The sequence below is a fragment of the Chamaea fasciata genome, unplaced genomic scaffold (assembly GCF_029207755.1).
Source record: "Chamaea fasciata isolate MVZ Bird 193981 ecotype frontalis unplaced genomic scaffold, bChaFas1.0.hap1 SCAF_27, whole genome shotgun sequence".
Lineage (NCBI taxonomy): Eukaryota > Metazoa > Chordata > Aves > Passeriformes > Sylviidae > Chamaea > Chamaea fasciata.
Window position 1 is genome coordinate 3821415 of NW_027094112.1, and position 19307 is coordinate 3840721.

The following is a 19307-nucleotide window of genomic DNA, read 5'->3' on the forward strand; positions in this document are numbered from 1 at the left end:
GGGTGCTCTCGGGAGCTGGTGCCCAGGGGCTCCAGGTGCCTCCGCTGTCCCCATCGTGCTGCAGGGACCGGGGGGCTGCAGCTCCCCAAGGTCACAGGCACCTCAGGCTGTGGGACCTCAGCCCTGAGACCCTGGGGCGGGCCCGGGACCCCCAGAACTGGACTCCGTTGTGGTTATCGTGTTGTTGGTCAGGATCGGCAGCTGGGAACGGGGACAGGCAAAGGCTTTGGCTCCACACGGTGCTTTGGGGGGTTGTGCCGCCCCCCGAGCCTGGCCAGCCCTGGTAGCCATCAGCACAGGGCCAGGGGACGGAGCCGGGCTCCAGGAGCACTGGTGCTGGCCCTGGTGCGGTGGCCGATCTGCCGTGCCAGCAGATTTCTGGGCTGTCTGAATTGGCTGCGGCCACCTCCGGCCCCATCCCGGCGCTGTTTGCATGACGCCAGCACCGCCCGGCTCCGGTAACCAGAGCATCGGGCTGGCGCCAGCCCCGGATGGCACTGCCGGCCCCGGGAGCCACCAAACAGGGACTCGGCAAACTCCTGGGCCGTGACCCCGGGCAGCACTGCCTGCAGACACTGGGAGAGAGCCGAGCCGTGACCGGGAAGTGTGCGGATGTCGCAGTTCCTGTGCCTGGGCATCTCCCATCTGCATCCTGACACCTCCCAAAGCACCGAGCGGGGCTGGAGATGCCCGGTGCTCCCCTGGCACCACCAGGCGCCCGCACATGTGCCTCGGGCTGCGGCTCGTCAAGGCCGTCGGCACTGCCTGGCCACGAGCCCGTGTCCCTGGAGCAGTCGGTGCCTGTCCCTGTCTGCCCCTGAACTTTGAAGCCGGTCCAGGGTCCCCTCCCCAGGCTGGCGCCGTCTCCGGCCCCGCCGCTGCTCCGTGGCGCTGTGCAGGGCCGACGGTGCCCGTCCTCCCGGTGGCACCGGTGGAGACACTGAGCTGGGAGTCATGAGGAAGCAAGAAATCGTTTGTTTCCCACCCCATCCCTGCTCAGTGAAGTTCTTCCCGCGGCTTGTGGGCTCCTGGGTTTCCAGGGCTGCTGAACCCCAAACCCAGCACAGGCCCAGGAGATCGGGTCCTTGGGCAGAGGTGGTGACCAGAGCCTGTCCCCACACCAGTGGGATCCCACAGCCCCCCTCGCTCCTGCTCTGCCTCCCTCCTCTGCCATAACTTAAAGCCATAAAAGATAAAACACACTCGATAGAGACACATCAAATAACGGGAAATTAAATACAGTAATTACCTTTTTTGAGGATACAAAGGTTCAAGTGTACTGTAAAAGGTCGGTGCTACACGGGAATCTGATGGGACGGGCTTGGCCCGGGAGGGACGGACAGGGACCCCTTGGGTGCCGGGGGACACGCTGAGGGTGAGGGACACTGGTACATGGTCGTGTGTAAATACAGCCCTAAACTACAGGAGAGACGCTAGGAAACGCTGGAGCCCTCGGAGCGGGACACAGAGTGTGCCCTGGTGCATCAGCATTGCCAGGAACCCCCAAATCAGGAAAGGGTCCCCTGGACCCGCCCTGGTGTGCACGGGGAGTGGCCGAGTGACCGAGGCCACCGGGCCGGCCCTGCCACTGCACTGTGTCCTGCTGTGGTGCTGCTGCAGGGGACTGGCACTGGGACTGGCCCTGGGAATCCCTTCCTTGGTGTGGTGACTCTGAGGAGCTGAAGGGTGGCAGGGACAGGGACCCCCCTCCCCACTGAGGGCTGTCCTGGCAGATTGACTCGGTTTAGAAGTTGTTTGTGAGCAGGGCCACAGGCAGCCAGGGCAGGCGGGGATCTGGCAGGGCACAGGGCAGGCAGGGGATCAGGAGGGCAGAGGGTGTTTCACTAAAACTGAAACACTTCGTTCCCATCGGGGGCCTTGGATAGGACAAATCCACATGGAAAACCAAAACCTACCACTGAGGCCATGGAGCCAGAGGGTGGGTCAGGAGGGGATTGGGGAAGTCCCTTCTGTCTTTGGCACACTTTCCATGACATTTTTAAATGAAAAATTTCCATCCCAGCTTGAAGAAAAAAACAGGTACAAAACCAGTGACAATTTCTCAGCTGAAAACTTTGTGCTGGTGAAATCTGCAGATCCCATCACGGAGACGTTCCAAAATCCATCCCGGTTTTGTCACACTGGCCAAGAAGAGGGCACGAGAGCCATCACTGCAGTGCCCTGGTCCCTGGGGATGGAGAATTCCAGCCTCGGGGCCACACAGTCACTTATTAGATCCCACCAACATTTTTTAAATACTAAAAAAATTGGGGAAGAAACAAAAAAACTCAAACCAAAAGCAGCTCTTCCCCCTGGGATGTGTTTTCTGGACATCCCTCACCCCTCCACCCTCCCCCCAATGTTGCTTGCCTGGTGATCCCGACCCCTTCACCCCAGGATGAAGGAGGGGGAGGCAGGATGGATGGGAGGCTTTGTCCCTGCACAGGGGGTGGGATGGGCCGTGGGGAGGAGGTCCCGGGCTGTGGGGCTGGGGGGCAGCAGCAGGGAGAGGGAGGGTCTCTCATTGCTCTGTGCAGCCACACTGCCCTTCACACACACATGCTCGGGGTGGGATGCTGGCAGGGGGGGTCTCTCCAGGTCCCCCAGTCCTTGCCTGGGCAGCCTCTCACCACCAGGGAGGGCAGGATGAGGCACTTCTGCTGCTGCCCGTGCAGAGGTCTGGCATGGCGGGCACTGAGCTGCAAACGCGATGCTGTCACCGCACTCCCCGAGGCGCCAGGTGTCCGAGGTTTGCCTGCGGGGCCAGGCTGAAAACCGGGGGTACCACGGGGCAGCAGCAGCAGCATCAAGGGTGCTCCCCACCCACTCCACCCAGGCAGCCCGACCCCAGTCCCAGGGCAGCATCATCCAAGCTGTGTCCGTGTGGGATGGAGGTGCCGGGACCCCCGGCAGAGGCTGATAGTGGTCACGGCGCAGGGGGCAGTGCCGTGGGCAGCCCGCGGCGCAGAGCGCGGTGCGATCCGAGGCGCATCCCGGGGTCCCCCGGCACCAGGGCACTGCTCAGCAGTCACGTCCCCTCTCCTTCTCTCCTAGGCAGCCCCGGCGGGGGTCCTGGCCCCGCACGGCGCGGGGCCGCCACGGTCACGCTCACATGCTGTCCGCCAGCTGGTGACAGTCCAAGTCCCCCTTCAGCTCCAGGAAGCCCGGCAGCTTCACTCCCGTCTTGCGGTCCACACACCAGCACTTGCCCCGCTGCCCATCCAGCGCCGGGTGACACTGTGGGGATGGGTTCGGTCAAGGACACCCAGCCTGGACCCCATGGCCAACCCCATGGCAACCAGGAGCTCTCACAGGGCCTTTACCACCCCCATCCCACCTGAGGCTTTTGCAAAGGGCCCCCAGCATCCAAAGGGTAATTCCCACCAAACCAGGAGCCAGGCAGGTTCTGCTGTGCCTTACCACTGTCCCCTCCATCCACATCCCCCATCCCAGCCTCACCCTGGCTCTACAATGCCCCCCCAGTCCCCTTTGGTAGGTCAGAGCCCATCCTACCTGCTTGGGGTGGAAGTTGCCGTTGCGGTCGCAGTTGGGGATGGGGATGACGTACAGGTCCTCGTGCGTCCGGGTCTGCGAGGCCGCCAGCCTCTCCAGCGCCCGGTGCAGCTCACTCTGGCACGAGCCCTGTGCCTGGGGAAACGGGGGGCTGAGCTGATGACAGGGCTGACATGCTCCTGGCCCAGAGCCCCAGGATCCTGGGCCTGGAGCACCCACCCTGCCCTCCTCAGCCCTCCTGGTGCTCACCATGACCCGCGTGTCCTCACGGTGGTGAGGGCTCCCGCTGTTGCGCATCTTGTTGCCGTTGTTGACCCTCTTTGCCTGCTGCTTCTGCAGGCACTTGCGGTCGTGGATGCTGCAAGGGCTGAAGCTGTTGTTGGGGTGGTCGATCTCCTCCTTCTCTGCAGAGACACAGACCAAGAGAGCTCAGTGCCACAGGGCAGCCCTGGGGGTGCCGGAGGCCCCACGGTGCCCCAGTCTCCACAGCGCCACTTGCACCCCGAGGAATAACATGCAGTGGTTTCTGGCAGGTCCCACATCACCATCTCTGGTCCCCACAGGCATCATTCACAGCCCTGGATCCATCCTGCCCCTGCCACTGCACTGGGCTGAGCTCCCTGCAGCACTGGGAAGACTCCTGGGAGTTTTTCCTATTCATTAGCCATGACTAACAACTTGTTGCCATGTGTGTGTTATTGTAGGGTCACAGATGCCTGCTGCAAGTGCTGGGCAGTGGCTCCAGTGTGCTGGGTCTGGCTGTGCCCTTGCCAGCCATGTGTCACCAGGCACTAGCTGCTCACCCACAGCAATAGAACCGCAGGCCTGGAAGCTGACCCTGGGACACAGAGACAACGAGCCCCAGGACATCCCTGGTGCCCCCCAAAATCTCTGAGGAGCTGCAGTGGCAGTGGGGGCACCGGGGCGGTGCTGAGCCCCCGCCAGGCGCGGGGCAGCACCGGGCGCCACAGTCGAGAGTGGAGCCGTGCTCTGCTGCGGGGCACGGCCCCCGCCAAGACATGAAAGAAGAAATTCCTGGAATAAGAAAGTTAATCTCCCGCGGGGCCGATCCCAAAAGGCGGCGCTTGGCATCCCCGCCTGCACCAGGAGCGCAGCCAAGCTGCCGGCCCAGATGTTGGCAGCTGGACAGAGCGTCATGAGATGAGTGCACGGCGTGACTTTAGTTTTTAAAAAGCTGCCGGTTCCTCTGGTTTGGGGCCCGTGAAGACTCTGTGGAGGGTGGACGCCCCAGCAGCCAGGGGTCCTCCTGTGCTCAGGGCTGCGTCAGGCACAGCCCGAGCAGTGTTTTGCTCGCCAATCCACCTGGGCTGTGCAGGAAAGTGGCTGAGGTTATTGTGGGGTTGGGCTTAAATGAATCAATAGTGCAGCTGGCAGCAGGGAAAACCTTCCCATACCAGGCGAGGGCTGGTCACCATCCGGGATCACACCCAGGGACTCACAGTGCCAGGACAGGGGCTGCTGGGTGACACCTGGCACTGGCCCTTCCCTCAGGCAGGCAGAGGGGTCGGAGCCGCAGCTTCCTGCCCACTGTATCCCCACGGCATCTCGGTCCTGATCTCCCATCGGCACCTCTTGCCACAGTCCCTTGCAGCACAGGCCTCCTGGCTCAGCTCCTGGGGGCCTGGTTAAAGTCCAGAGCCAAGCCCCAATCAAAGCCCCCTCCCTCGTGGGTGTTATTTGCTTTTTGCTTAATCTGTCCATTTTTTCCAGGAAATACCTCATGCCCTTGAAATTTGAAACACAAACCCGAAGTCTCCAGGACCCTGCACAGAGCGGTGCCAGCACCCGCCCTGGCGGCACCAACGGCGAGGCTGTGGCGCAATGCGGGCGCTGGTGGCAGAGCCCCGCCGGGGGCTCGGGGGCTCTGGCAGGGATGCTCCTTCCTTCCCCTGTATCCCTGTGGGGAGACACACAGGAAGAGCTGGGCAGCTTTGGCACCGGTGGGGACCACCGTGCCAAAGTTCCGGCACCTCCACGCGCGGCTTCCACGCCATGGAAAGGCAGGACCGGGAGGCACCGGCGCTGCCCGCACTGCCCCCGCAGGGGAAGCCCTCACCGATCGCCGGCGCAGCCAAACCCCCCTCCTCCCCCCGCCAGCTGCCTCCAGAGCATCAAATCTCCCAGCTTAAATAAAACCAGATGCCAATAACATTTTCATAAGGTCACATGAAACGCCGGTGCCTCCGGGCGGCGAGGCGGCTCCTGACAGCACTCGGGACCAGCGGTCCGCGGCTCTCACGGCAGCCCCAGCATCCCTCCCTCCCTGCGGATCGCTGCTGTCCTTGGGGTTGCTGTCCCCCTGCTAAGTGACACACAGCAGCTCAGAGAACCTCTCGCCTCCCTGGAAATCCGGCTGGCTCAGAAAACTCACCCTCAGCACAAAGACTTGGGAAAAGCAACGTGTGTGGAGATCAGAGCTGCCACACCCCACACTGCCCTGATGCCACCCAATCTGCCACCGATGTATGGGCACCACCACCCTGGAGGGATGGAGGGTGAGGGGGTCCCGATTTGGCCAAGGAAAGCCTCTCTTCTCACTTTGGAATGGAAGTGCTTGCCAAGGGTATGAGAGGGGGTAACTGCCCTCGCCGGACACATAAAACAGTTGCCTGTCCCGGGAGGAGGAGGATTCCTGCCCGGCCTGTGGACAGGGGACACAAACGAGTCATTCAGCATCGCCTTCAATTAACGGGAGCTGCAAATGAGGTTGGTCACGTGCCGAACTTGTGATTCACAGCGCTGAGCCCGAGGGAGCGGTGAAGGGCTCCGGCTCCACCGCGCGGATCCCGTGGGAGCAGAGCCTGGGGCAGCCAGCAAAGCCCTGGGACCTCGCGTGTGTGTCCATGGGGACAGACAAGTGTCATTGACCCCCACAGCTCCAGCCCCGCTCCCCCCTGCGTCACCAGCCCCAGCAGGAAGGACCTCATATGCCTCAAAGGCCAGAACGGATATCCATGTGTCTGTGGCCAACATGGCACGAGCCACAGTGAGCCCCAGCACCCTCCATGTCCCTGTCCAGCACCCCCAGTGTCATCTGTGGGTGGTCCTGGCAGGACCGTGGCAGTGCTGGCTCTTGGCTTCCTGGGCTCCCGACTTGGCAGGCGCCAGCGCTGGGAGGGCCATGCTCTTTTTGCCAAGTGCTGGCTCTGGCAGAACGCGGGGAGCCGGGGATGGGGGTGGAAGGCACGCAGGCACCAGGCACCTACTGCCCCTTGGCCTGGGATGCCAGCTGGGAGCTTGGCCCGGCCCCATCCCATGACACACTGGTGTGCTCAAACACGGCTGAGCACCTCCCACCTCAGGGCCCAATGTGGGACCGAGGGAGGGGAAGTCAGGATGCAGGAGAGGAAGTGAGGGATGCAGGTGATTCCCCAGAGGGATCAGAACCTTGCCAGGAGCAGCACCCAGCCCGGAGGAACCCAAACATGGATGAGCCCCCACTCCAGAGGACAGATGGGACAGGGCTGACCCTTGCCTGGCAGAGCCCAGCCTGTCCTCCCTGCCTGCGCACTGTCCAGCCATGGCTCAGCCACTGCCGTTCCTCCCAGTCACTGCACGCAGAAAGGAAACAGGATCTCTCCCAGCTTACAGAGACCACACGGGACGAATGCAGCTCCCATGGGCCAGGTTTTCCCAGACAAAATCATTTACCCAACACTAAATCACTCATCATGTATGCTGGGGAATATGTCCTCACCTCCTCCTGGCTGCCACACACGGGCTCAGCCACCACCACCCGCTGGCTGTGACGGAAAGCCACGGCTGGGACCTTCTGGAGCTGGCCCCCGCAAAGGGTTCTGGCTGAGAAGTGGGATCCCAAAGCCAGCCCTGAGCTGGCAGGGCTGGGAGGGGGTGGCAGGGACAGGGTCCAACACAAGGTGCCCAGACCCACTGCCGTGGAAGACAGCCTCGAGTCAGGTGAGCAGCCACTGCTCCCTCACTTCCTAAGAGCCCCGTAGGTGCCACAGGTCCCAGGTGAGCAGAGAGGCTCTTCCTGGTTACTGAGCCGGGAACCATGTCCAACTGCTCAGAAAGCCCAGCCTCAGCCCAGCCCCCTGATCCCAGCCTCTTCCCTGGAATGCGGAGCCCCCCGGACAGAGCCCCCAGACAAAGTGTTTACTGTACGAGCCGCGCGTTAACCGCTTCCCAGCCGCCGGCACCCGCTCGGCCCCGGGGCCGCGGGCACAGCCGGGGGCACCTGCTCCGTACGCCCCTGCCCCTGAACAGGCATTTCATTCCCTTCCGCTGATCCCGAGGGGACTCATCAGAGGCACTGGCCATACCAGGGTGCCCTCGCTGTGCCAGGCAGGGCTGTGTGGGAGCGAGGGAGTCTCCAGCCCCACATTCCCGTTGTCCCCGGGCTGCAGAGCAGGTCAGGGATTCAGAGGCGGATGTACCACTGGGACTGCACCGAGCAATTTGCTGTGGGTGTCCTGCCCATATCCTGACGGGTTATCCGGGACACAGGGGCTCCTACTCACCCATCCTGCTGCCTGTGATGCCACTGGCCAGCACGGTGCCCGGCGGGCGACCTGGCTTCCATAGCCACCCACCCATCCCCAGCCAAGCCAAAACACCGCGGGAAGGAAGGGAAAAAATGCAAGTCTGTTTCCTAAAGGCTCTGGGAAAAAATGTTGCATTACACAGGGCACGGCCAAAACCAACAGGGCTTGGCAGCACGGCACAGCCCCGGGCCAGGGAGCCCAGACAGCTCCTGCAGGATGTGGGATGAGGACAGACAGGCAGGACAGGGGGGCTCCAAGCACCCCCAGCCAGCTCCTGTCCCTGCAGGGGGGTGGCTAGACGTGCCTATCCACAAACGGCACTCATCACAGTGGGGATACCAGAGGAGCTGCCATGGATCAGACACGCAAGGAGGGGTTGGAACTGTGATCCAGCTCCCTGGATGGGAAAGGACAAACATTGCTCCAGTCCCTTCTGCCCCTCAGGGAGCTCCAAGTGACCCCACATGGGGACCCAGAGTCCGGCCAGACCAGCCTGTAAATTGTTCTGGGATGATATTCCCCAGCTTCAGGGGACATGGTCCTGGTCACAGCCTGCAGGATGGGAAAGGGGGACCACTGATGGACCAGGTCCCCATGCTCATTCCCTGGGAGCAGCTTCATTCCCATGGTGCAACTTGCACAGCTCTGGGGTGAGTTCCCACTGCTGGCTCCCCTCTCAGATCCCAGATCCTGCCCGAGCACCAGGGGCGTGGCAGAGGGCCACGATCATCACCTGCAAGGCAGACAGAGCACATCGGCAGCAGCTCCTCCAGCCTGGCCCTGCCTGCACCCCGCTGCCCCATTCGGCACAGACAGACACAGCTCCCACACAGCTTCCAGCTGGACCTGCCTGGAGGAAAGCAGGTGCCCCGTGGCCTGTTTCCTCCCGTGGTGCAGCCAGATCTGCCAGCAGCATCCCAGGGAAGCGGCAGTGCAGGGATCACTGGGCAATGGGAGCTCCCCTGGCAGCTGCGATGTGTCCCCAAGGGCTGCAGGTGCTCTCAGGACACTGGGCTGTCCCACGGTCCAGGGCCACATTGCAGCCAGGGCACAGCAGGTGAACGTTCACCTCTCCAGCACGCGTGGTGCCAGTAGCTGTGACACTGCTGCACCCATGGTGGGTAAGGATGGCACAAATGTGAGCCACTTGTACCAGGTCTCCTGCAACCTATATCTGCTCCCTTGCTGGAACATGCTCCCTGCATTCCCATTCTGTGCTGTCCCGTCCCATCCTGCCTCTTAGAGTCATGGAATTGTTTGGGCTGGAAAGGACCTTAAAGACCACCCAGTTCCACCCTCCTGCCGTGGGCAGGGACACCTTCCACCAGATGAGGTTGCTCGAAACCTCATTTCACTTGGCCTTGAACACTTCCAGGGATGGGGCATCCAGAGATATTCTGGGCAACCTGTGCCAGAGCCTCACCACCCTCACAGGGAGGAATTTCCTCCAAACATCTAATCTAAACCTTCCCTTTTCGGTTTAAAACCCTTCCCCTTGCCCTGTCACAATCTATCCGTGTAAAAGTCGCTCTTCATCATTTTCATCAGCTCCCTCTAAGTATGGGAAGGTCCCCGATGAGTCCAGTCCTGTGGCCACAGTTCTTGCCGAGTGAGCAGGGAGTGGGTTGGTGCCAACAAGGGTTATGCCACTGCCCCTGTGAGGGACAAGGACCCCCAGGCACCCACCCAGGGTACCCACCCTGGGCACCCCCCCTCTGCCGCCCCTCCGCCGCCTCACCTGGGGGCTGGAGGCTCTCCTGGATGGCCTCGACGTCGGCCAGGTCTGTGCAGATGCCCTGGCCGTGCATGAGGGTGCGGAGGGGCCGGGGCTCGCCGCGGGGTGGGTAGCAGCGCAGCCCCGCACCGCAGCGAGCGGTGTAGACGCCGCAGGCGGTGCCGCGGGGAAGCGCGCAGGTCGCGCAGCACCCGCAGCCCGGCTCCCGCACCAGCTCCGCGCAGCCCTGCGGAGCTTTGCACCGCGCCAGCCGCTCCTCCGAGCACGGCGGGCACTGGATCGCCTCCTCGCCGCTGCCCGGCCGCGCCGCCGCCGCCAGCAGCGCCAGCACCACCGGCAGCACCGGCAGCCCCGGCCCCGGGCGCATGGCGGCCCCGCTCCGGCCCCGCTCCGCGGCGCTCGGCTGGCGGCGGGCGCGGGGCGGCGGCGGCGGCTTTATGCGGCTTTATGCGGCCCCTGGCCACACCTCCCGCCGCCGCCACCGGGGCCACCGGCGGGGCCGCCCCCGTCGCCACCGGGAACCCACCGGGCAGCGACGCTCCCCCCGGCGGCGGCCACACCGGCACCGGCACCGGCGGCGGCTTCAGCAGCGGAGCCACCGGCCGGGCAGCCCCGGTGCCGGGCAGCGCGGAGAGCCGGCCCGGAGCCGCCGGCCCCGCGCCACCCACCCGAATCACCCGCCTCCTCGACCCCTGCTCAGTCCCGAGAGCAACCGGGATGAACGGGGGACACACCGTGCGGGGCTGCAGCGCGGGGAATGCGGCCAAGACCCCCAGGGTGGGCTCCGAGTGTGGGGGGGCCCCGGCGGGTGGAAAAGTGCTGCTGACAACGGAACATCCCGTGTGGCTCGGCCCCGGTGTGTCCGGGACGGCCCCGGGCGGCCCCGCCGGCTCCCCGAGCCCACCTGCCCCCGGTTCCGCACCCGCGGCCCCTGCGCCCCCCGCCCCGCACAGCCCCGGATAGGTTGAAGGCTGCCGGCACCTAGTGGCTACTCGGGAAAAGCGGGAGGGGGCGGAAGCCCCGGCTGCCTCCTGGGACCCCGGCCCCGACAGTCCCCGCAGCACTTGGGCACAGCACGGGCGTCTTGGATATGGCAGGGGGGCCCTGGTGTCGTGGGTGGGACAAGAAGAGCAGAACTGCCTGTCATGCAAGGCCTGGGCTGAGAACCCCAAACTCATCTCAAGGGGGAGTACATCTAGTGCTTAAACTGGCATTTTGAGGTTTGAGTGACAGCACTGGTGGCATTGCCAGCAGGGCTCTCAAGACCATCTTGTCTCTCCCGTGCAGGTGAGTTGGGCGTCACCAAGAAGTGCAGGCAAGACAGGGGCAAACAGGGTCGATGTCCCCCACATCCCCCAGCCCCAGGCCCCACAAGGTATCGTCACACAGCACTGCTCCGAGCCCCTGCCCTGCCTGGTGCTGCTGCACTGTGGCCGTGACTCGGGACAGAAGGCACCAGCCTTGACTCTGTGTCCCAGAAGAGACCAAACCCAAACAGGTGCCCAGCCCCGCTCAGGCTGTGGCACCTTATCAGGCCTTGGCAGCATGGAGTGGCCACCAGGGAGACTGTTGTGTCTGCGGGCAGAGGCAGCGCCAGCGGCCGGTGGGGCATGCAGGGGAGGACAGTGTTCCCTCACCTCTGCCCAGCCACTGCTCCTCCAGGTCCCTGTCCCAGCACCATCCTGTAAAACAGAGTGGGGCTGGGCTGGTGCCCCCCACAGTTGTGCTGCCCCCACCCCAAACACAGCTCTGAGGCCATGCAGGTGCTCAGTGCTGGTGTTTGGTGCTCAGTGTAGCCCAGGTCCTTGCCTGGGACAGCCCCATGCCCCCAGCCTTTGATGGGGAGCTCTTTGGGATTCCTGAGGCTCTGGGGGCTCAAACTGGCTGCTGCTTCTCAGCCACACACCCCAGCAGGGTCTGGAGCTGCCCCAGTCCTGGGGAGAGGTTGCAGGCCAGCAGGAGGGGGCTGGGGGTCAGAGATTGCTGTAGCCCCCCAGCTGAGGGTGGCTCTGATGAAACCAGTGAGACCCCAGGCCTTTTAAATGTACTTTGGGACATGGTGCCTGCACAGATGCTGCAGGACTCCAATACCTCCTGCCTCCAGGCACCAGCAGCAGGACAGACCTCAGTGAGGACCTGCATCCAATGCCCTCTGTTCTCAGCCAGCCCCCTCCTCCACTGGATTTACTCCCCATTTCCAGGCAGCTTCTCCTCCCCGGCCCTCCCTTGCATCCATTTTGACATCTCCTCCTGGCCCTGGCTCCCTTCCTGTGGTTCCCACCGCCCTCCTGTCCCTGGGCTGGCAGGACAGACGGTGGCCTGGCTGCGTGGGTGCTCAGCACCCACCGGATGCGGTCCGTGGGGTGCGGGTGCGGGGCGGGCAAGGGGCGTGTCGGGGCCGCCGATAACAGCGGGCGCCGTGCCGGGGCCGCGGGACCAGACGGCGCAGGCGAGTGGGATGAGCCAAGGACCCCCACCCTGGGCAGCCGGGCCCCGAGGCAGCGGAATGGGGTCCAGCAGTCTCCTGCAACTCCTCCCCACCCTCTGGATCATCTCGGTGCTGGCCGGGTGCCTGCACCCTGCCACGGCCCAGTGGTTTTCCCTGGGCTCAGAGGACACCACCCCGGATCCAGGGACCAGCCCCATGGCCCCCAGCCTGGATGGGGAGGAAGGTAGGCATGGCGGGATGGGGACGTGGCTTTCCCAGCACCCCAAATTCCTGCACCTCAGCACGGAGGGGGCACGTGGAGGGTGGTGTGTGGGGTGCCAGGGTCTAGGGCTGCTGGTGGCACTGCTGTGGCCGTGGCAGGTGCTGGGAACTGGGAGCGCTGTGCCACCCTGGTTCCCCTCCAGCCCTGCCACCTCCCATCCTTTGCTCCTGCAGACACAGACGCCAGCGTGGAGCCCATGGGGAAGGTGCTGCTGAGCAAACCCCCTCTGGCAACAGCCCCCAGACGCCGGGACCAACTCTCCAGGGGGGCAGCGAAGGGGTCAGGCCATGCCCCGCCGCGCACACGAGGCAAGGTGCTTTTTCCCTGGGCAGTGGCCCCCCTCCAGCCCCTCCGGCCCTCCCAAAACACGCCAGCTACTGCCAGGCTCCTTGTTATGTCCTTCTTATCTGTACCCTGATTGCACACGCCAGCCTGGGCACTGTGCCCTGCTCCAACCCCAACCGCAACTCTCAGCTCCCTCTGCCCCCTTGGAAAGAAGTCACGGCAGCTGCCAGTGTCCCCTCACATGGGGCAGCCCCACAGCAGAGCTGGGGTTGGGCCCTCACGCTGGGCTGAGGGCAGCCCCGAGCCCTGCACTGAGTATTCCCTGTCTGTCCCAAGCAGCACCGACCCACGGCCGCCCCGGAGATCTTTGAGGGGAGCGCAGTGGAAGAAGAGTTCCTGCAAATTCAGGTGGTGGAGGGATGCTGGTCCCCGGGGAGTTGTCAGGGACAGCCTGGGATGGACAGCCGGGCAAGGGGCGCTGGAAGACACGGGCTGGCAGATCGGGACGGGATGGGGACGGTAGGAGTGGGGAAGGGGATGGTGCTCAGGGATTTCGCATTCAGCCCCTCCTCTCCTCCACACAGACGACGGCGAAGGGGCTGCCCCGGCGGGTCCCGTCGGCGCCGGAGACGGACCCCGCTCTCCAGGTGAGAGGTGGGCGCGGGGCACCTGTGCCGGACCCGTCAGTCGGGGCTCCGGTCCCGAGGCTCATTGCTCTCTTCCTCTCCAGGTGCACAACACCTCCGGCTGTGTCTGCCCCGTGCGCCCCGGTCCTCCCGGCCCCCCAGGCCCAAAGGTGCGATGGGGAGGGGCAGGGGACCCACAGGGACACACTGCGCGAAATCCTGATGGTCTTTTATTTGTGCAAAACCCATTTTGCTCAGGATTTGGACTCTAGCTTTGGGGTCTGGGTTGAGAAGTGACTCAGGTGGCCCCAGGGAGGGAGTCAGCAGGTGCCCGCGGTGGGCTCCAGTGGAAGAAAAGTGCCAGAAGGTGGAGCCAGGCTCTGAATTTCCCCGACAGGGACAGAAAGGTGACCGAGGGTTCCCTGGAGAGAGAGGCCAGCCCGGATTCTTAGGGGAGAGAGGGAAGTCCGGCAGCCCAGGACAGCCAGGTCACCAGGGTCCCCGGGGCCCCCCGGGTCCTCCGGGACCACCGGGGCCCCCGGGACCCCCGGGAGCCCGTAGCCCACCCGCGCCTGCTGCACTCCCTGAGAGATTAGAGAATGAGGTGAGCACCGGAGCAGGGAAAAGGGCAGGTGATGCCGGTGCTGGCCGCAGGGTCCATCCCCAGCGGGACTGGTGGGAATGGGGATGACTGGGACACGTGGCTGTGTGGGTGGGGAAGGGGACCAGAGGATGGAACATGGCAGCTCATTGACTCTGCTCTCTCTCCTCTCTCCTGCCAACCTGACAAGCAGCTGGGAGTCTCCAGCCCTGTGGGAAATCCAGGACCCCCAGGTCCCCCCGGGCTGCCCGGCATGCCCGGACCCCCCGGCTACCCAGGCCACGATGGCCCCCAGGGGGCCCCTGGGCGGGAGGGAAAGCCAGGACCCCCAGGCCCTCCAGGAGCCGTGGGGCCACCTGGTTTCCCTGGGGCTGAAGGACTTCCAGGGTCTCCAGGCTCAGCTGGGCCAGATGGACCCCCAGGGGCACCCGGACTCCCGGGGCCTCAGGGTCCCCCTGGGGTGCCTGGGCACGAAGGACCCCCTGGTCCCCCAGGATCTGCATCACTCCCTGGCAAACCAGGGCTCCGAGGGGAGCCAGGATTCCCAGGACCAAAGGTAAGGGAGTCCCAGCCCAGTCTGTCCATGGCCCTGGGATGGGGTAACTGGGCTCACCAGCCCCTCACCCTGCCCTGGGGGAGCAGCCCCATTACCAGGCCCTCAGAGGGCTTCAGGGCTGCCCCGGGACTGCCCCAATCCTGCCACTGTGGGGCCCAGGGGAACACAGAGGCTCAACTCCACACTCACCATGCTGTGCCATCTGCCCTTAGGGTGAGAAGGGCGAGTATGGGCTGCCAGGCATGCCAGGGAGCCCTGGCCGGACTGGAGAGCCGGGGTCCCCGGGCATGCCCGGTCCCATGGGGCCACCAGGACCACCAGGGGACTACAGGGTGAGTAGGGGGTCCCAGGCTGTGGGTCCTAGGGAGGGGGCACCCCAGTGTCACCCCACACACCCTCTCTTTGCAGTGTGACTCACGCCACGCTGGACACCGTGGATTGGCCGGGCTGCCGGGCCCCAAGGTGAGCCGGGCAGTGGCACCATGGGCAGGGGTCCTGGCGCAGGGCATGGGCAAAGCGCTGGCCATGGCACCCCGACCAAACAGCTCCATGGCGGGTGATACCCTGGTTGTGAGGCACAGCGCTGCCTGGGGGGGCTTGGGGGGCCTGAGGACCCCCAGAGCTGGGCACTGACAGGATCTCTTGCTTCCCTTGCAGGGAGAAAAGGGCGACCCTGGAGAGCCGGTTTGTAGCCACAAGCAGCAGTGTGGGAGAAGCTGGCTGGGGGGTCCCATCCCCACACCTGAGGGTGCACCCCTCAGCCCCCCATGCTGCCTTTGCTCCCCCACACCCTTCAGCTCACCCTAGGGCATGGGGCACAGGATGGGGGATGAAGGACATCATGGCACATGCAGAGACACGCGTGTGCACACCTGTGCCACCCATAAACATCCCCAGCACACGCCATCCCCACCACCACAGCACAGGCTCTAATCCTGCCTCTCTCTGCGCCTCACCCAGGGGTGCTGCTACGGGGAACACGGGTGCAAACCGGGCCACCTCCCCTTCCCCAGCACTGGCAGCCAGCCCGGCTCCTGGGGGTCCATCAGCAGGTACCAGACGGTGAGTGGCCAGGGTAAGGGGACCCCAGCCCAGCCTTGGGAACATGGTTCACCCCACTGGCAACCCCACAGGACCCACAGCCCCAGATGGGGTGGAGGAAGGAGAGGGGGAGAATGGAAAATATGAAAGGGAAGATGGAGGTATGGAGGACTGAGATCAGTCCGTCTTCTCCCTCTTCTTTTGCAGGATGGCAAAGAGGAACCAGAGATTTATGGAGCCATCATCCCCCATGTGAGAGTCCCTGCCTGGCTGGTGTCTGCACTGCCCCAGCCAGGGACATTCAGCCCTGAGAGGGGACAGGAACGGGAAGCATGGGGGACATCAACTGGATGTCATAGCTGCCCCCCTAAAAGGCAGCACCAAAATAGCCCAGTCCAATCTCCACACTGCTCTACTGCAGGGTCTTCGAGGTCCTCCTGGGAACCCCGGCCCCCCTGGGCCCCCCGGCCCCCCTGGCCCACCAGGTCTCCTCTACCTCAACGTAAGGCCCAGCACTGGTGTGCACACCCCTGTGCCAGAGCACACACACGTGTGAGCATGCACAGCAGCAGGGCCCCCCCAAACCTGCCTGTCCTTGCTTCCAGAGGGTGCACCCTGTGCATGCCCAGCCACCCTGCAAGCAGCCGGTAAGCCACAGCCTCGCTGTCCCTAAGAGTGTCCCCGTACCCTCCCTATGCACCAGGGTGTCCCTCTTCCTGGGCCCAGCAGCAGACACAGGCTCTGTTTGCCCTCACAGGCACCTGCAGACCGCAGCTGGTCATCAGGTGAGGGTGTCTCCCAGGTGTTTTGGGGGATCCAGCCACCTTGGAGACACTTTAATGAAGTTGCCCCTCCCTTCCTTGGGCCCCGGGACTGTGACAGCATGGGTCCCTGGCACCCCTGCTGGCTCTCCCACCCACTCCCACCACATCCCTGGGGGGCCAGTTTCCATGGGAGCATCCAGGCCCTATGCTGGGACACCTTGTGACCCCTCACCGTTTCTGGGCTCTCCAGATGCTGGTGTCCCTCAGACAGAGCCATCGGACTCCCGCGCTGATCTCCGGGTGCGTCCAGGCTGTGGCCCCGGGCAAACCCCCCCAGCTGCCCCCTACCACACAGCAGGACCCTTACCCTCTGCATTCCCCCAGCGCCAGACGTGGGTTTTCAAGTCTAAGGAGCTGATGGTGAAGGCGAGCAGTGCTGTGCCCGAGGGGAGCCTGGTCTATGTGCAGGAAGGGAGCAACGCCTTCCTCCGGACCCCCACTGGCTGGAGCCGCCTCCTGGTAGTGTGTGGGATCCCTCACAGGGCTCTGGGGGCAGGATGCGGGGCTGGATTTGGCACTAGGGCAGCAGATCCCCAGGAAGGAGAGGACTCCCCCTAACCTGTCCCTCTGCTCATGTCGTTGAGCAGCTGGAGGATCCAAACTCATTCTTGGTTGGTGATGATCCTTCTGCCTCCACCCCACAGTACCAGGTAAGGGGTGCAGGAGCTGCAGGGTCCATTCATGTCCCTGTAAGGGGACAGAGCTCTCCTCTGCATGATGGAGGGAAAAGACCTCATAGGACTGTTCTCTCCCTCTTCTTCCACCTCTCCATCCAGGAGGCAAAGAGGGTGCAGCCAAGAGGTCCCAACACCTTGTCACCCATGCAGTCTCCAACAGAGTCACTGGTGAGCCCTGCTGAGGGTCTGGCCATGCTGGGAGGGATGGGCCATAGGAATGGGCTGGATGTCAGCAGGGCATTGCCAGCTCAGCATGAGCAGAGCCTGGGGTCGTGTTAGTCTGGGGAGGGTGCCCCCACTCACGGGACACAGATGGGTGTCTTCAGACTGACCTGAGCTATGTTTCTGCAGATCCAGAAGGAGGAGGAACAAGGCCTGCCCCAGATTCTGCCAACCACCATTGCCCCACGGATTCCATCTGTAAGGAATGCCTGGCCTCAGGGTGGGGATTAGTGGCCAGTCATGGGAGAGGGGGACCGGTGCCCAGGGGACCCCTAATCCTGTCCAGCACTCCCAGGGGCTCACATCTGCTGGGAAGAGGGGAGCAGAGACCTCAATTTCTCCCTGCCATCCCCAGCTCCGCCTGGCTGCCCTCAACGTGCCCCTCTCCGGTGATATGAGCGGGATCCGGGGCGCTGACCTGCAGTGTTACCGGCAGTCACAGGAGGCCGGGCTCTACGGCACCTTCCGGGCCTTCCTGTCAGCTCCCACCCAGCACCTGGTGTCCATCGTCAAGCGGACAGACAGGACCCTCCCTATCATCAACCTGAAGGCAGGTACCCCATCCCCAGGGGGCTGTGGGTAGCAAAGCCTCACGGCCCCCATCAGCTGCAGGGACCCCCACCCAGTCCTGCTCTGGGGCCATGCTCAGGGTTTTTGGGGAGCTGACAGAACCTAGAGGATGTTATTGCCCCCACATGCTGGGGACAAGGGCTGGCCCCTGGCTCAGCCCCACAGCTTGTTCCCACAGGGGCAGCTGCTGGCCAAGTCCTGGACCTCCCTCTTTGGGGGTCAGTCTGGTGCTGCCCTGCAGGGTCCCATCTACTCCTTCAACGGGCGCAACGTCCTGACAGATCCCCTCTGGTGAGTCTGGACACAGGGTCCTGTGTGGGAGCTGGAGGGGGGGGTCTGTGCTGGGTCCTTCCCTGCAGAAGTGCAGGGGCAAAGAGCGCGGGTGCCCCAGGGTGCCCCCAGCCCCTCTCACCCCATCCCCACCCGCAGGCCCCAGCGGCTAGCGTGGCACGGCTCCACACCACGGGGTGGCCATGCTCGCCGGTGGGATTGCCAGGGTTGGCGGAGCTCTGCCGCAGCCGAGGGCATGGCCACTGCCCTGGGCGAGGGCCGGCTGCTGGCTGGGCACCGGCACAACTGCTCCGCACCGCTGGCCGTGCTCTGCGTGGAGGTGGCTTTTCCTTACCGGCACATGTGGTGACAAAGGTGACACCTAACCACACGCTCCAGGCATTGCCCCAGTCCTGTGTGGCTGGGGAATGTCCCTGGGAGCACCATGGGTGGTATCGGAGCTGTGCTGGAGCACTGAGTCCACAGCCAGGCTGTGCCATGCCATGCCCAGCTCCAGCTGTGCCATCCCACAGATCCCTGTGCCATGGGGCAATGCTAGGCTGTGCCTGCAGCCTCCCACCCCCACGGGAGCCAACACAGTCACCACCCAGAAATAAAGATACAAAAATGTTGGTTTTTATGACACCGTGTTTTGTTCTGGAGGGACATGGCCAGTTGCAGCAAGGGGCTGAGGGGACACATCCGGGAATGGGAACAGGGACTGGGGGGACCAGGAGTGGGCTCCAGTTCCCTTGGGATTGGCAGTAACTGGGAGGGGACACCCTGGCACAGGTTTCCACGTCAGTGAGGTCTGTGTTTTGGTCCCAGAACACAGTGTGTTCCAGTATATCCCAGTGGGTTGCCAGGTCTTGCGCAGTGTATCCCAGTGGGTGTCCAAGGTCTGTCCAGAGTATCCCAGTGATTCCCCGTGTGTGTCCAGGGCCCGTCTAGTGTCCCGTTCCAACGGGTGCCAGCGTGCAGCACTACCCCAGTGGGTGCGCAGGGTCTGCCCAGTGTATCCCGGTACATCCCACCAACAAGGGCAGACGGGCAGCCTCACCGCCCTCCCTCTCGCTCCTCTATTGGTCAATCCTGCTGCCCATCCCGCCGCTCTCCCTCCCGACTGGCCGGTTTGAACGCACCTGCGGCC

At 64.1% G+C, this 19307-nt stretch overlaps 2 protein-coding genes across 2 annotated transcripts; one reads left to right on the forward strand and one right to left on the reverse strand.

Moving 5' to 3' along the window:
* Positions 1–1222: 1222 nt before the first annotated feature.
* IGFBP4 (insulin like growth factor binding protein 4) lies at positions 1223–10176 on the reverse strand. Its single transcript, XM_066205228.1, has 4 exons — positions 9778–10176; positions 3763–3917; positions 3514–3648; positions 1223–3237 (listed from the first exon to the last, which is right to left on the reverse strand). The coding sequence occupies exons 1-4, from the start codon at positions 10139–10141 to the stop codon at positions 3109–3111; spliced, it is 783 nt and encodes a 260-aa protein (XP_066061325.1). The 5' UTR covers positions 10142–10176; the 3' UTR covers positions 1223–3108.
* Positions 10177–12280: 2104 nt separating this feature from the next.
* On the forward strand, positions 12281–18531 carry LOC136301676 (collagen alpha-1(XV) chain-like). The gene is made up of 18 exons (XM_066204798.1): positions 12281–12446; positions 12659–12714; positions 13355–13417; positions 13501–13566; positions 13794–14000; positions 14766–14885; positions 14962–15015; positions 15514–15615; positions 15802–15846; positions 16016–16096; positions 16200–16241; positions 16743–16877; positions 17006–17068; positions 17195–17263; positions 17447–17515; positions 17673–17867; positions 18066–18178; positions 18317–18531. The coding sequence occupies exons 1-18, from the start codon at positions 12281–12283 to the stop codon at positions 18525–18527; spliced, it is 1857 nt and encodes a 618-aa protein (XP_066060895.1). The 3' UTR covers positions 18528–18531.
* Positions 18532–19307: the final 776 nt, after the last annotated feature.

Coding starts and splice junctions, on each gene's coding strand:
- IGFBP4 (XM_066205228.1), bottom strand. CDS start 10,141: ATGCGCCCGGGGCCGGGGCTGCCGGTGCTGCCGGTGGTGCTGGCGCTG. Junction 3,649..3,762: donor GTGAGGACACGCGGGTCATG/GTGAGCACCAGG, acceptor CCGTTTCCCCAG/GCACAGGGCTCGTGCCAGAG. Junction 3,238..3,513: donor GCAACTTCCACCCCAAGCAG/GTAGGATGGGCT, acceptor CCATCCCCACAG/TGTCACCCGGCGCTGGATGG.
- LOC136301676 (XM_066204798.1), top strand. CDS start 12,281: ATGGGGTCCAGCAGTCTCCTGCAACTCCTCCCCACCCTCTGGATCATC. Junction 12,715..13,354: donor TGCTGAGCAAACCCCCTCTG/GCAACAGCCCCC, acceptor TCCTCCACACAG/ACGACGGCGAAGGGGCTGCC. Junction 16,097..16,199: donor CAGGTCTCCTCTACCTCAAC/GTAAGGCCCAGC, acceptor CCTTGCTTCCAG/AGGGTGCACCCTGTGCATGC.